We start from the raw sequence: 12,447 nt of genomic DNA, 5'->3' as shown, positions 1-12,447 counted from the left end.
TGGCTCACTGGACAACAAATTGAAGAGCTGACACAAATACAATACATGAGTGAAACATATGCGCTTTTTTAGCAGCAGCAACAGTGACATTTGGTTTGTTTTGCTTCTTTTAGAACTTTTTAAACATCCACGTGGTTGATACCAAAGTGCAACTGCATGAAGGTTTACATGGTTATAAGTTTATAATATTCTGATGATCTATGAGCTTTGCAAGGGTGAGCTGTATTTAAAGAGTATAATGGCACATTTCAAAACTGAAGAGGAAACATGTCACAGATCTCTTACTAGAACAATAGGCAATGCAAACTTTACGATACACGAATATATAGATATATTTTGTAACCAAAGTTTGTTGTTGATACATTAATATGAGAACACATTTAAAAAGCATCACATCGATATTTTTTCATATTGGTTTGAAGAACAAATGCATTAACTGCAGTTATAACGGTTTTTCCTCCCACGGTAATCGTTTCAAAACAGCACAAAGTGCAGCTGTCCCATATCTGTGCTGCAGGCTGCATAAAGCCTACAAGCTCAAAACACCACATTATAACCCACGAGGAAAAAGACTTCTTTACGCTTCAAGTTCTTGTTCTGTTGCTGAACTCTGCCAAGTCCCTCACCTCCTGCCGAGCACAATAAACACCCTACATCTCAACTAACTGCTCTTGCAATAATCAATAGTGACACAAATTGTACAGATATATAGCTATATGTTAATGTATATACCTCCTGTGTGTACACGAGCTGAGCACTACCTCTGATGGGTTCAGAGCCTCCTTGTTGTCACAAGAGACGGCCACGAAAAGGGCGCATGCATAAAGAGTACTCGAATTATTCTTTTTTTTTTCCCAAAGAGACCTAACACATGTGCATGACAGTTTTCTTTGTTATAGACTATCTGTAAAGATTTAAAAAGCCACCTTCTCTGTACAGAGTATAGATTTAATTTCTATCCATCTACCTGTCTGGTGTTGCTCTCTCCTCTAAATTAATCAGCAGCTGGGTGAGTCAGCAAATTCTTGGTCTGAAATTGGAGGACTTTGGCCCTCTTAAAGCTTGGTCCTTTAACTTCTTTAGGGATTATTCTGTTGGTGTTTTTTTGTTTAGTTTTTTTTAAACAGACACCTTAGAAGTATTTTTGGATGTTTTGAAGCACACATTGAAAAAATCCTACTGGTGAGTGATATTTTTTTGTTCACTTTTGAAGAGGGTAAATGTTCGACATTTGATAACTGTTCCTGCTTTTTAGTTCTTAAACAACGGTAATCTTAGTGGGACGAGCAACATTGAGAAGTTTCAGCGCTCTCTTCACTTGGCAGTCATCATCTGGACGAACTCTGGAAGGGCGTAAAACAATAACAGATACAACAAATTTAGGAAATAATTCATTGAAATTACCAAGCAATTAATCGCCAAGTTTAAAGAGTGTTTAGACTCACCCTCATAGTTAACTTGGCCATCGCCATCAATATCAGCCTCGCGGATCATCTCATCCACTTCCTCGTCGGTGAGCTTCTCACCTAGGTTGGTCATTACATGCCGTAGCTCTGCTGCACTGATGTAACCATTACCGTCCTGCAAAGAGGAGAATAAAATCTTAAGTTTGGACAATATGATCTAAAATGTACCTTGACCTGGCAGAACCAGGACACAAGCTCCTTTTTAAGGATAAAAACAGACATAATAAGAGTCCACCCACAGAATCCTATATACTCCTCAATAATCCATCTCCAAAATTAGGTTTATGCTCCAGTTTGGCTCCACTGTGTAAAAACATATTAGCCTGTACTTGCAAAAACCGATACCAATTTTATTGGGAAATATGCCAATCTTTGTGACCAATAATCCAGGCATGCAAAGTTTGACTACAGAAAACCGATCACTAAATGATCAACCACTAAAAGTAAACTAAATAGAATATGAGAGAAAAAAACCAAAATGAACAATGAACAACGTTCAGAAGCAGTGCTTTTAATTTTTGATGTCAGGCTTCTAAATTAGTGACATTTGTTTTCTGTGAACTCAGTTCACACTCTGATATTTAAATTGATTCAGTATGTACTCAATCTGGCATTTCACTACGCCGCCCCCACTCGCGAAAAACCACAACAGGAACCAGCAGCGCAGCTCGATCCAAATGAAGGATTGTACTTGTTTAAAGATCGACAGAGAAGGCAACACGGGGTGGTGTTTGATAGTGTCTGATAAATCCGGATATAAAATCTCCTTAATTATTGTTTTTACTGCATATTCATTTCGTATTGCTGCATCTCGTGTAAACAAGACTTCTGTCTCAATAGGAATAAGAAGAGGAACACCGAAAAATACATAAAGATGAATGCTGCACAGCTTATCTACAATATAGTTTCAAGGTTTTACTGGAAGATTGTTCCAGCGTCTGTCCGAATTGTTTTCTAAAACCTGCAATCTTGTCGCCAAATAACTTATTTTGTATTTTCTTTTTTTTCCCAGAGGAACAGTTTATAAAACTTACTTTGGACTGAACATGAACTAAGTTACACATTTCTTAATCATCACTGGAAGTACATTATTCAAAACAGCAGTCATAATCACATGTGGTGAACCCTGATACATGTGAAAATGACCGGGTAATTTGTCCCTGTGCACTAGTTCAAAGAACATATTTTGATATTAAGTACATGCTTAAGTATAAATATGATAATTTCATTTTTTTTTTGCATTTAATAAAACCCCGGAATAGAAACCTTTCACTGCATATTTTTTAACTCAAATTGAACAATTTATCTCCTAACATTTAGACAATTTTTCAATTTTTAATTTAGCATGGAAAATTTTGCTTTTTTTCAGCCATCTCAAAGGTTTTAAAATCCCATAGGTAGGGACTCTTCTACAGTACCTTGTCAAAAACCCTGAAAGCTTCTCTGATCTCCTCCTCACTATCTGTATCTTTCATTTTCCTCGCCATCATAGTAAGAAACTCTGGAAAGTCAATTGTCCCATTACCTACAAAGATAAACAAAAAAAGCAAGTTAGTTGCATTCATTTGGTACTTGGGAAAGTTAAATAAAAAGTAGCTGAATTCCCTCTATGGAGTGTGGTTGACACAAATCTGTAATAATACTTTCTAATTTAAGTACTGCAGGTGTCCTTTTTTTTTATGGGAATAAGATGGTTAATGAACATTTGTTTTCTTTACCGTCAGCATCAACCTCATTTATCATGTCCTGCAGTTCAGCTTCAGTAGGGTTCTGTCCCAGAGAGCGCATCACCGTGCCAAGCTCCTTGGTTGTAATTGTTCCATCCCCATCCTTGTCAAAGAGTGAGAACGCCTCCTTAAACTCTGTACATGAACAGAAACAATGCTCACAGTTTGCTTCAGACAAAACAAGCATTAACAAGGTATCAATAAAAGCTTTCAACACAGAGGAGAAACAAAACAGTTTGGAGACTTTATGACACTAACCCGTAGAGTAGAAACTGAGTAGATCTTTGGTCGTAAACTCAGAATATAAAGTGATATAAAATGCTTCCAATATGAAAGATAAATAAACTCTTATGATTTTCCATTCTTATTAAATGTTCTGTCTTCCAAAACCAAAAAGCTTCACATTCAGAGATAAAATCCTTAAAAAACGAACTGACTAGTTCTCTGGTAAGTATATTTAAAAGAATAGACCCGTACTTGTAAAGGCAGAATGGAACCTTCTTTTCAATCAATGTTTTGCTTCCTCTAATCTTTGACATTGTTTTATTGATCAAATTATAATATGAATTAAGGCACAAACTCACCAGCAATCTGTTCCTCTGTCAGCTGATCAGCCTGTAAACAAAAGTATAAAACATTACAGAAGCACAGACAGACCCCTTTAAAAGAGGCTCTTTTTAAATTACCGGTACATTATGGAGTAGAATCTATTTAGGAAAACATGAGTTGAAAGGAAGACATGTTAAGTAATAATTCATATACAATATGAATTTGATAAATCTTTCCCCAGATAGAAAAAAAATATTTTAACAAAACGGTAATAAAAGTGGAACAGAAAAATTCAACTGTTATGGAAAGAGTCGCCTAACAGACAGCTTTTCTTCCTATATTAAGTTTAAAACAACATCACAACATGCCAAATAGGCTCTGCATACAAATTCATCACAGGACTTAAATAAAATTCAAAAATCCATAAATCCAAGAACAATTTTGCAAAGGCTCCACCTCCTTAAAACACACCAACACCACGCAGCAGCTGGACCATTGCTTTTAATCTAAGACTCATTTTCTACAGTGAAAGCTTACAACTAAAACTGGACTGATAATAAAGTTTGCTCTACATCTGTGGGGCAAACATTTACTAACTGTGTGAGAATAATATCCCCATGTGCTCAACTTATTTTTCCCTTATGGGAACTAACACTTAACGCCATCTAAGAGATCGTCCTCCCCTGATGGTAAACTTTTAAGAGTCCTATTTAAGCCCGCTGCTGAGTCCACTTCAGGCTTAGAAAGTGTGACGGGTATAAATTCTTCGCAGACCAAAATACACATGCCTTCTATAATTAGTGAGACACGAACAGGGTCGCCTATGTAGCACACCGAATATCACAGCAGTACCATTCTTTTCTGAGCACATTTATTAGTTGTTTTCATAAAATCAACAACCCCCATTATATATTGTCTTTATCTACTGCTTAGACAATGTTTGCATCCTGAAGGAAATGGTGGGATAACAGCTGAATGAGCCGTATTATTACACTCTGCACCACTCACATTACTTTGATGCATGTTGGAAGAAAGCTCAACATTGCAGGCCATCTTTAGGTAGATAATGATTTGAGATTTCTTGATGCTTTGGTAAAATTTAAATAATGAGATTTAAAAATTATTTCCCTTACAAAAATAAATAAATTCAAAGCTAACATGGTTGGAGCCTGAGGTGCTGGTAATGCCATGTGTTCTTTCAATCAAAATCAGTGAGTCACCCTGTTGGATGGGATGGGGCTGCAGAAAATCCACATGCTGTCCAGAGCAAAAAGAAATATCATATGATGGAGAAACTCTCAGTGCAACAGGACAGCAGGCAACACAGCTGTTGCAGTTAAAATGTATTTGAAATTATAAGTAAGCAAGGGATTATATAAATATTATATATCCTTAGGGTGAGAATGCAAACCCTTTTATTTTTTCCATTTTAGGAAAGAAATGATAGAGCAGCATATCAGAGAGAATGATAGCCCACAAAACAGACATGATGCATGGGTGTCTATTGACACCAACAGCAACGTGGCTCATTTAATTAAGAGATCAATGAAACACAGAACAGGACAGGAAAGAGGCAGCTAATCGAACGAGTTAGTTCCCGATTTGGTGGATGCACTGCGGCTGCTGCACCAAACATGTTTTTGGTTCAATGCAGGGGGGAGGAAGGGAAGACAAGAGAGGAGGGGGGTGGCAAAGATGATCATTCAGCAGGAGAAGCAGAATGCGGCTGAACGTTATGGCGCAATACGTAGTGGATGAGAATGGCGGTGAAGCCTAGATCAATCCGCCATCCACTAACCACAAAACACTTTCTATCTGTATCTAAACGTGTGCAGCCAACTGCCACCTGCAAGCTGTACTGTTATGCAATCGCAGTCTAATGGAAGCCGTTCTGCTTGTTGCGCATGTCCAACTAGATTCTAACCACCCTGCTGATGTGTCTGCTGCGGTAAAGGCTAACGTGGAATGACAAGATGGTTTTCGACATGCCATCCGACCCGAGCAGCAGCGGTTTTATTGCAGAATTAACACTGTTGGGCTGTGGATTCAGACTATTATAACACGGCCAGTCAATGCAGCTGCAGCCACGCCCACTGACGAGTAAAAGAAAATAACATGCTGCAAACCTTTCAGCATGCACGCGCTCCAAATAACCTAACTGCTCGGTTTAGCTTTGATTTTTTTTTTTTTAAATAAATGATTCAATCCGCGCTAGATAAAAAAATGCTAATTAGGTAGCACCCTTTAATGCAAGCTCCTGATATAAATCTAGAAATTACCACAAGTAAGATAATCTTCTCTACGGTTATTGCGTGAAAACATATGAATCAAATTATTTTATTTGGGGTTTGATAACCTTTCAAGAAACACAACCATTAAGATAGGAGTGAAGTTAAGATTGATGGTGATACCCACAGCAGCGCGACACTAGCGACGCCTTGCTAACATGCTAACAAATGCTAAGCCTTAGCTCCATACTCACCATTGTTCCGTTGAAAATGTCCAACCTCTGCGACTGTGTCAAATTTATTATTTATGATTATCTCTTTAAATTGCGACAGGAGTCGTAAGCTTAACAGTTAATCCAAAAAAGATGGATAAATATATGTATGGTTCAGGAAATACGTAAAGTCTTTACTCTAATGTTGCCCCGGAAACCTCAGTCCAGCCACGCCGGTGTTATCCCTCCGCGCTTGTTAAAAAAAAAAAAAGAAGAAGAAGAGGATAAACGCTGTATCCCTCCGCAGCGTTTCCGCTTGTGTTCCACATCTTTAGAACTAAACAGCTTGTTAAATATATTCTTACTTACAGCTGAGTTTATTTTTACATCAGCACTACGCTAAATGCAAATCTAGGCGAATCAATGTCCGCAAAGATACAAAAATGCCGATTAAACGATGTAGAGGTGTACTGTTTGATTACTTCCATGAAAAAACTGTTTATTGTAGTACTCAGGGCCGTAAACAGGATTTTTGAAATACCGAGGTCAAATATTGCGATAAATCTTACTTGACAAAAAGCATCATAATATGTTGACTTTTTAAAATATATTTGGAAACGTGCATAAAGAGAGTTAAATCACAAGCCCATCAAGGAGGTGAATATGAAAATGTTTATTATAACAATTCCAAAAAACAAATTTAGAGTATTTTAGTGTTATTATTATTATTATTACTTTTATTATTGTCACCATCATCACCATGCATGTGCATGGCACACTAAATGAATCAAATGACTTGCAATAAATAATATATCATTGTGGACTTTTTTTTATATATATATATATATATATATATATATATAAATTTGAATGCATGCTGATCTTTACACCAATCAAAGTCAGAATAATTTTCATCATATAGTTTGACATTGCTCTGAATAAAAAATAATAATTAAAAAAAATGGAAAAATACTGAGGACATGACCTCAGTGCTGAGTACGTGCTGGTAGTACTTATTTTTTCTCTTTATATTCTCATCTGTTTGTTTGTGTACCTTAATATAATCTGGAAACAATATTTATATTGCAATGTACAAGGCAGCAAATAAAAATATATGAAATAGAATTGTATACAGTTACATTTTTTGTGATAAGAAAGAAACAGGTTTTTCCAAAAAAAAAAAATGTGAAGAAGAGTTAATATATCATTTTCACATGACTGATTAAAGAAAAGTGCTAATTCTAACCTGTTGCTAAAACCAATGGACAATGACTCTAACATAAATTGACTCCTTACATCAGCTCAAATAATCAAAGAGAGAAGAAGAATGTGCCAAAGGAAGAAAAGGGTCCATCTCGCTTTTATCTCCTCTTTCTTTCATCTTTTCTCCTTTATTTCCTTTCCTGTTCTACTTACATTGCAGTGTCCATATAATCTTAAATACACCCTGCATGATTTTAAGCTATTTATAGGCATAAATAAAGCGGAACACTATGGCGATAGCCATACTGCTCCACCTGTGAAAGCAAAATCTGTTGGGCTCTTTTTTGGCATCAAGACAGTTATTCTTTATATTGCCACATTGCCAGACAGGACACTGTTAAAAAAAAGAAAAAAAAAAGAAAAGGGTGCATGTATAAACAGTGCATCCACATATAAAAGGTTTTTTTTTTTTTTTTTTTTTTTTTTTTTTTTTTTTAGAAGGATTTTTATACAGGGTTATTGTACAGGGTATTTATATAGATGTATATTTATATATATAGCTATTGCACTAGGTCAATGTTAGGTGTAGACACAGGATATTGTTATCAGAAACTATAAGTACATGTCATTTGAATTAACCATATGATTTGTGCAGATTTGTTTTAATGAGACATTATGCACTTCTCCTCTCCATCTATTTAAAGTTTCCACCAATGAAAGTTTTCAGTACCACTGATCAACGACAGAGCTTAGATGAAGCTACACAAAAGAACAATCAGCGCCCCTAGTGTAGTAGTAGATTTGGCATCTACTATATTTAGTTACATTAACTCAATTGGTTTATGTCCTACCCTGCTAAAATGAACAGATTGCGTTAAAATAACTAAATATGATTTAGTAATGGCCAAAAAATTGTTAAATAATTTCTTTCAGTGGCCTGTTTTTAGAAAAGCATATGCTCTGCTACTATATGTTTTTTTTACACTTGAAATTGTGTCCTTTTGATATTTCAGATGTACATTAAAAAATAAAATAAAAATCGGAGGACACTGACAAAATTATGTAATGACTTTTTGAGCTCAGAAATTAATATTAATTGAGTTGAAAATGGAAAATTGGAACTAATTGAATACTGGAACTAATTGAATACAGTCGAGCTAAAGTGATCAAATATTAAAATTTTTGTTTTAAAGGTTACTGTCAAGCTGATCTCTTTAAAAGTTCTGTACAGCCAGATTTCTTCCTTAGCTGCCAGTTACCATTGACTCATCTACTTTCTAACCAGATTGTTGCTCATAATTCTACTTGCACCAATTCAGATAAGTTTTTCTCTTAGAATAGAAATCAACTATACACACTCAGAGGCTGCATAATTAGGTACAGCTTCAACATTTCAACATAAAAAGAGAAATATATGAGGCTTTAACTCCACAGTCCGCCTTGTCTGATAAGGGCAAAATACTGTATATACAACTAAGAAATAAATTAAAAACTTAATGAATAAATAAATAAATAAATAAATAAATAAATAAATAAATAAATAAATAAATAAATAAATAAATAAACAAACGATAAACAAATAAAACTTGAAGGGTAACAAAAACTGAGGAAAAAATCTGAAATTGAAACTGTAAAGGAATCTCAAATACATAAATGTTATTGACAAACATAAATATAGCTTATCTGAAATAAACTTTAGTTTAACTGTAATGTAGTTTTATATTTAATTCAATTTAATTTAACAAATAAAGATTCTCTGCCCCTTAAAACCTCTGAAAACTTTGTTGTAGCCATGTAGTGGACAGACTGGACAGCTACCATATCTGCATAGCATAACTTAACCCTGACATTGAAAGTGTTCACTGATTTATTTTAAGACCTCACATTGAGCCTCTTTTCTATCAGCTTCTTTCACTGTGTTTGTGCTGCATCTCTGCTCCAAACCATTAAGATAGCTTCTGCATGCATGTCTAGGCCCTGAGCAAAACGGTGGCACATTTTACAAATAAATGGGGAAAGAAATCAATGGAGTAGAATTTCACCCTAAAACAAATCAATTAAATTCAGTTTATTTATAGAGCGCTAATTCACAACAAATGTGATCTCAAGGCACTTTACAGTTCACCAGATCATACAGTCCAATTGATTCAATGTTTTCCATCCAAGGAAAACCAATTCCTCACACCAAGCATGCTTGTAGCGACAGTGGAGAGGAAAAGCTCACTTTTAACAGGAAGAAACCTCCAGCAGAACCAGGCTCAGTGTGAGCCAAGGCCGACTGGGGTTTAAAGAGACAGAACAGATACAAAAAGCAACTGTACATAAAAGGCGGCCCCGTCCAGAAAACACACAGCCAGGCAGACGAGCTCCCATGTCAGAGGATGAATAGATCACACCCAGCCTGTCACAGTCAGAGAAACAGGACTACACCGGAAAAACAGGCCAATCTCCAACATCTATAAACAAAGGTACTGATGGCAGCCGCACAGCTGATATTTGTCTCCAGGATTGTTCCACGTTCAAACAGGAACAGACGAGGCAAAGCTAATATGAGAAAAAGCAGAGAGAGCAAAATGTTAGAGATTTAACTAATAGATTATGCAGAGTGGGAGAATAGAGATGAAACAGGGGATCCTTATGTCTTCCAGCAGTCTAAGCCTATAGCAGCATAACTATAGATATAGCTCAGGACAACCTGAGCCCCTCTAACTATAAGCTTTATCAAAAAGGAAAGTTTTAAGCCTACCGTTAAAAGTAGACAGGGTGTCTGCCTCACAGACTAAGACTGGTAGTTGGTTCCACAGGAGAGGAGCCTGATAACCAAAAGATCTGCCTCCTACTCTATTTTTAGAAATTCTAGGAACCACTAGCAAACCTGCAGATGGAGAGCGATGTGCTCTGTTAGGGGCATAAGGAACAATCAGATCTCTGATATAAGATGGAGCTTGGCCATTTAAGGCTTTTTATGTGAGAAGGAGGATTTTAAATTCTATTTAACAGGAAGCCAATAAAGAAAGACTAGGGTAGGAGAAATATGATCTCTCTTTGTGAAGTGTTCTATTGCAGCCAATAATCTCTTATCCTAATCCCAGACCTTAATAGTTCTGTGGAAATAATGAGATAATGTCAAACCATTTAGTTGACTTGGCAGTTGACACCACTGGGCCTCGCCTTCTTCAGAGTGCAGCAGCCACTGTAGTAGGACACCCCTAGATACTTCTGGCTCAACATCATCAAGGCCTCATGTGAAATTTCAAAATTAAAGCTTTTCAAAATCTCTAAATTTGGTCACTTTTATCGAAGTTATTCTCAAAATTGCTTATAAGATGGTTCTAGTCATAAAATTTAATTCAGTGTGATAGTAGAACACTCCTAGATGCTTCTCACCCACGGCTACACATAAAACTTCCTTTACCTTCATTTAAGTTCATTTACTGTTTATCTTGGTTATTCTTTGTTGCCCCCTATTGTCTCTTTTCTTCCCCCTTAGATCCCTTTTAGTTGATCCTGTCCACACTTGCTCCCTATCAACTGATTAGCTCATTCATTGTTTGCCTCTCCTATGGATACACCTCCTGTGCAGTTCCTCTTTGCTAGATTCTCTTCATTTTTATGTATGTTTCTTGCACTTGTCTGCTTGTTTTGGTTTCTAAGATCCCTGCCTGTTTGGTCTGGATGTATGCTTCTTTTGCAACCAAATTCATTATTAAACCTACAAGAAACCAGCACTGCTTCCGTTGCTGCATTTGGGTCCTCTACAAACATCCACTAAACCTGACAGATATTAGTGAGATATTCTGTGTTCTTTTACCAATATCACACAACATTTTGCAAAACCTTCTTTTAATACACACACACACATTTGCTGTACATCTCCAGACCACAGCTGTTATCCCTTCATCTCACTCGCCATCTCTCTCATACAACACAACATAAAAATGTTAATGGCAAAACTGACATACCGATTTGGACAAACCCAAATCCAAACATTCCACATTTTGTGTAGTATCAAAGCCAAAGAGCTGAAGTGAACTGAATGCATAACTTACTGTTAGATGGTTCTTTTTTTGTGACAACATATTAAACCAGTGTCCTCTGGATACCAACTTGCCAGCTGCAGATGTAGTGACCGATAGTTCTGTCATAATAATAACTGAACTTAATTGATCTCACACTGGAGAAATTTACCTCTGCATTTAACCCATCTCCTTGGGGAGCAGTGGGCTGCCATCGTGTGGCACCTGGGGAGCAGTGTGGGGTTAAGGGTCTTGCTCAGAGACCCAGAGTGCCGGCTGTGGGGCTGTGGGGGTCGAACCGGGTACTTGCAACCTTCTCACTGCTCCAACCCACTAGGCCAACAGTCCACGCAACTAGGCCAACACTCCCCTCAATGGCAAATAAAAACTTAATTTATAATTGCAGAGTTACATCATACATAACGATGTCTCCTAAAAAAATTGACAATTGCTGCTAAGTAAAACAAATGTGGTAATTCAGTGAAAAACTAGATTTAAATAACAGCTGACTGTTTGAGCAAGGGTCCTATGTCAAGTCTCTAGCACTTGTTAAATGTGTCTATACCTGAGAGAAGATTAGAAAAAGGAGAACAGTTATTAATTCTTATGAATCACTTGTAGAAACTATTTAAGAACAAATTTGTTTATACAAATGCTTCTTGCATGAGACCCATTGTCCACACCCTGTGGTATTGCATCGGAAAATTGATGTAATTCTCTTCATCAACTCCCCAAAAAAGGCAGGAACATTGTATCAGACTATCTGGAGTTTTCTCCTTAGCTGTTACTCGATGACAGACACTGTTTGCCACATCTGTTTTATCATAAGGTGCTTAGTTGCCAACTATGCTCCAAACTTTATCAGTATGAGTAGCATAGAGCTCATTATCTTTGCCTAAAAGATGAACTTTTCTTTACCATAGCTACATTCATCAGAGTTACCAGAATAAAAGCATATAAACTCAATCACATATACAACAAATAACAGTAAGTTTACTTTGTCCTTTGTAGGGTGTTTGTTTACAGGGCAGCAACAGCACAGTTGG

At 36.5% G+C, this 12,447-nt stretch overlaps 1 protein-coding gene across 1 annotated transcript; it reads right to left on the bottom strand.

The window, feature by feature from the left end:
- Nucleotides 1-843: 843 nt before the first annotated feature.
- LOC107094180 (calmodulin) lies at nucleotides 844-6,428 on the bottom strand. The gene is made up of 6 exons (XM_015389626.1): nucleotides 6,225-6,428; nucleotides 3,778-3,808; nucleotides 3,185-3,328; nucleotides 2,885-2,991; nucleotides 1,446-1,581; nucleotides 844-1,343 (listed from the first exon to the last, which is right to left on the bottom strand). Exons 1-6 carry the CDS (start codon nucleotides 6,225-6,227, stop codon nucleotides 1,315-1,317), a joined length of 450 nt encoding a protein of 149 aa, XP_015245112.1. The 5' UTR covers nucleotides 6,228-6,428; the 3' UTR covers nucleotides 844-1,314.
- Nucleotides 6,429-12,447: the final 6,019 nt, after the last annotated feature.

The sequence above is a fragment of the Cyprinodon variegatus genome, unplaced genomic scaffold (genome assembly GCF_000732505.1).
Source record: "Cyprinodon variegatus isolate N-32 unplaced genomic scaffold, C_variegatus-1.0 Scaffold468, whole genome shotgun sequence".
NCBI classification, from domain to species: domain Eukaryota; kingdom Metazoa; phylum Chordata; class Actinopteri; order Cyprinodontiformes; family Cyprinodontidae; genus Cyprinodon; species Cyprinodon variegatus.
The sequence above is the reverse complement of the archived record's forward strand: the minus strand, read 5'-3'. Positions and strand labels throughout refer to the sequence as shown.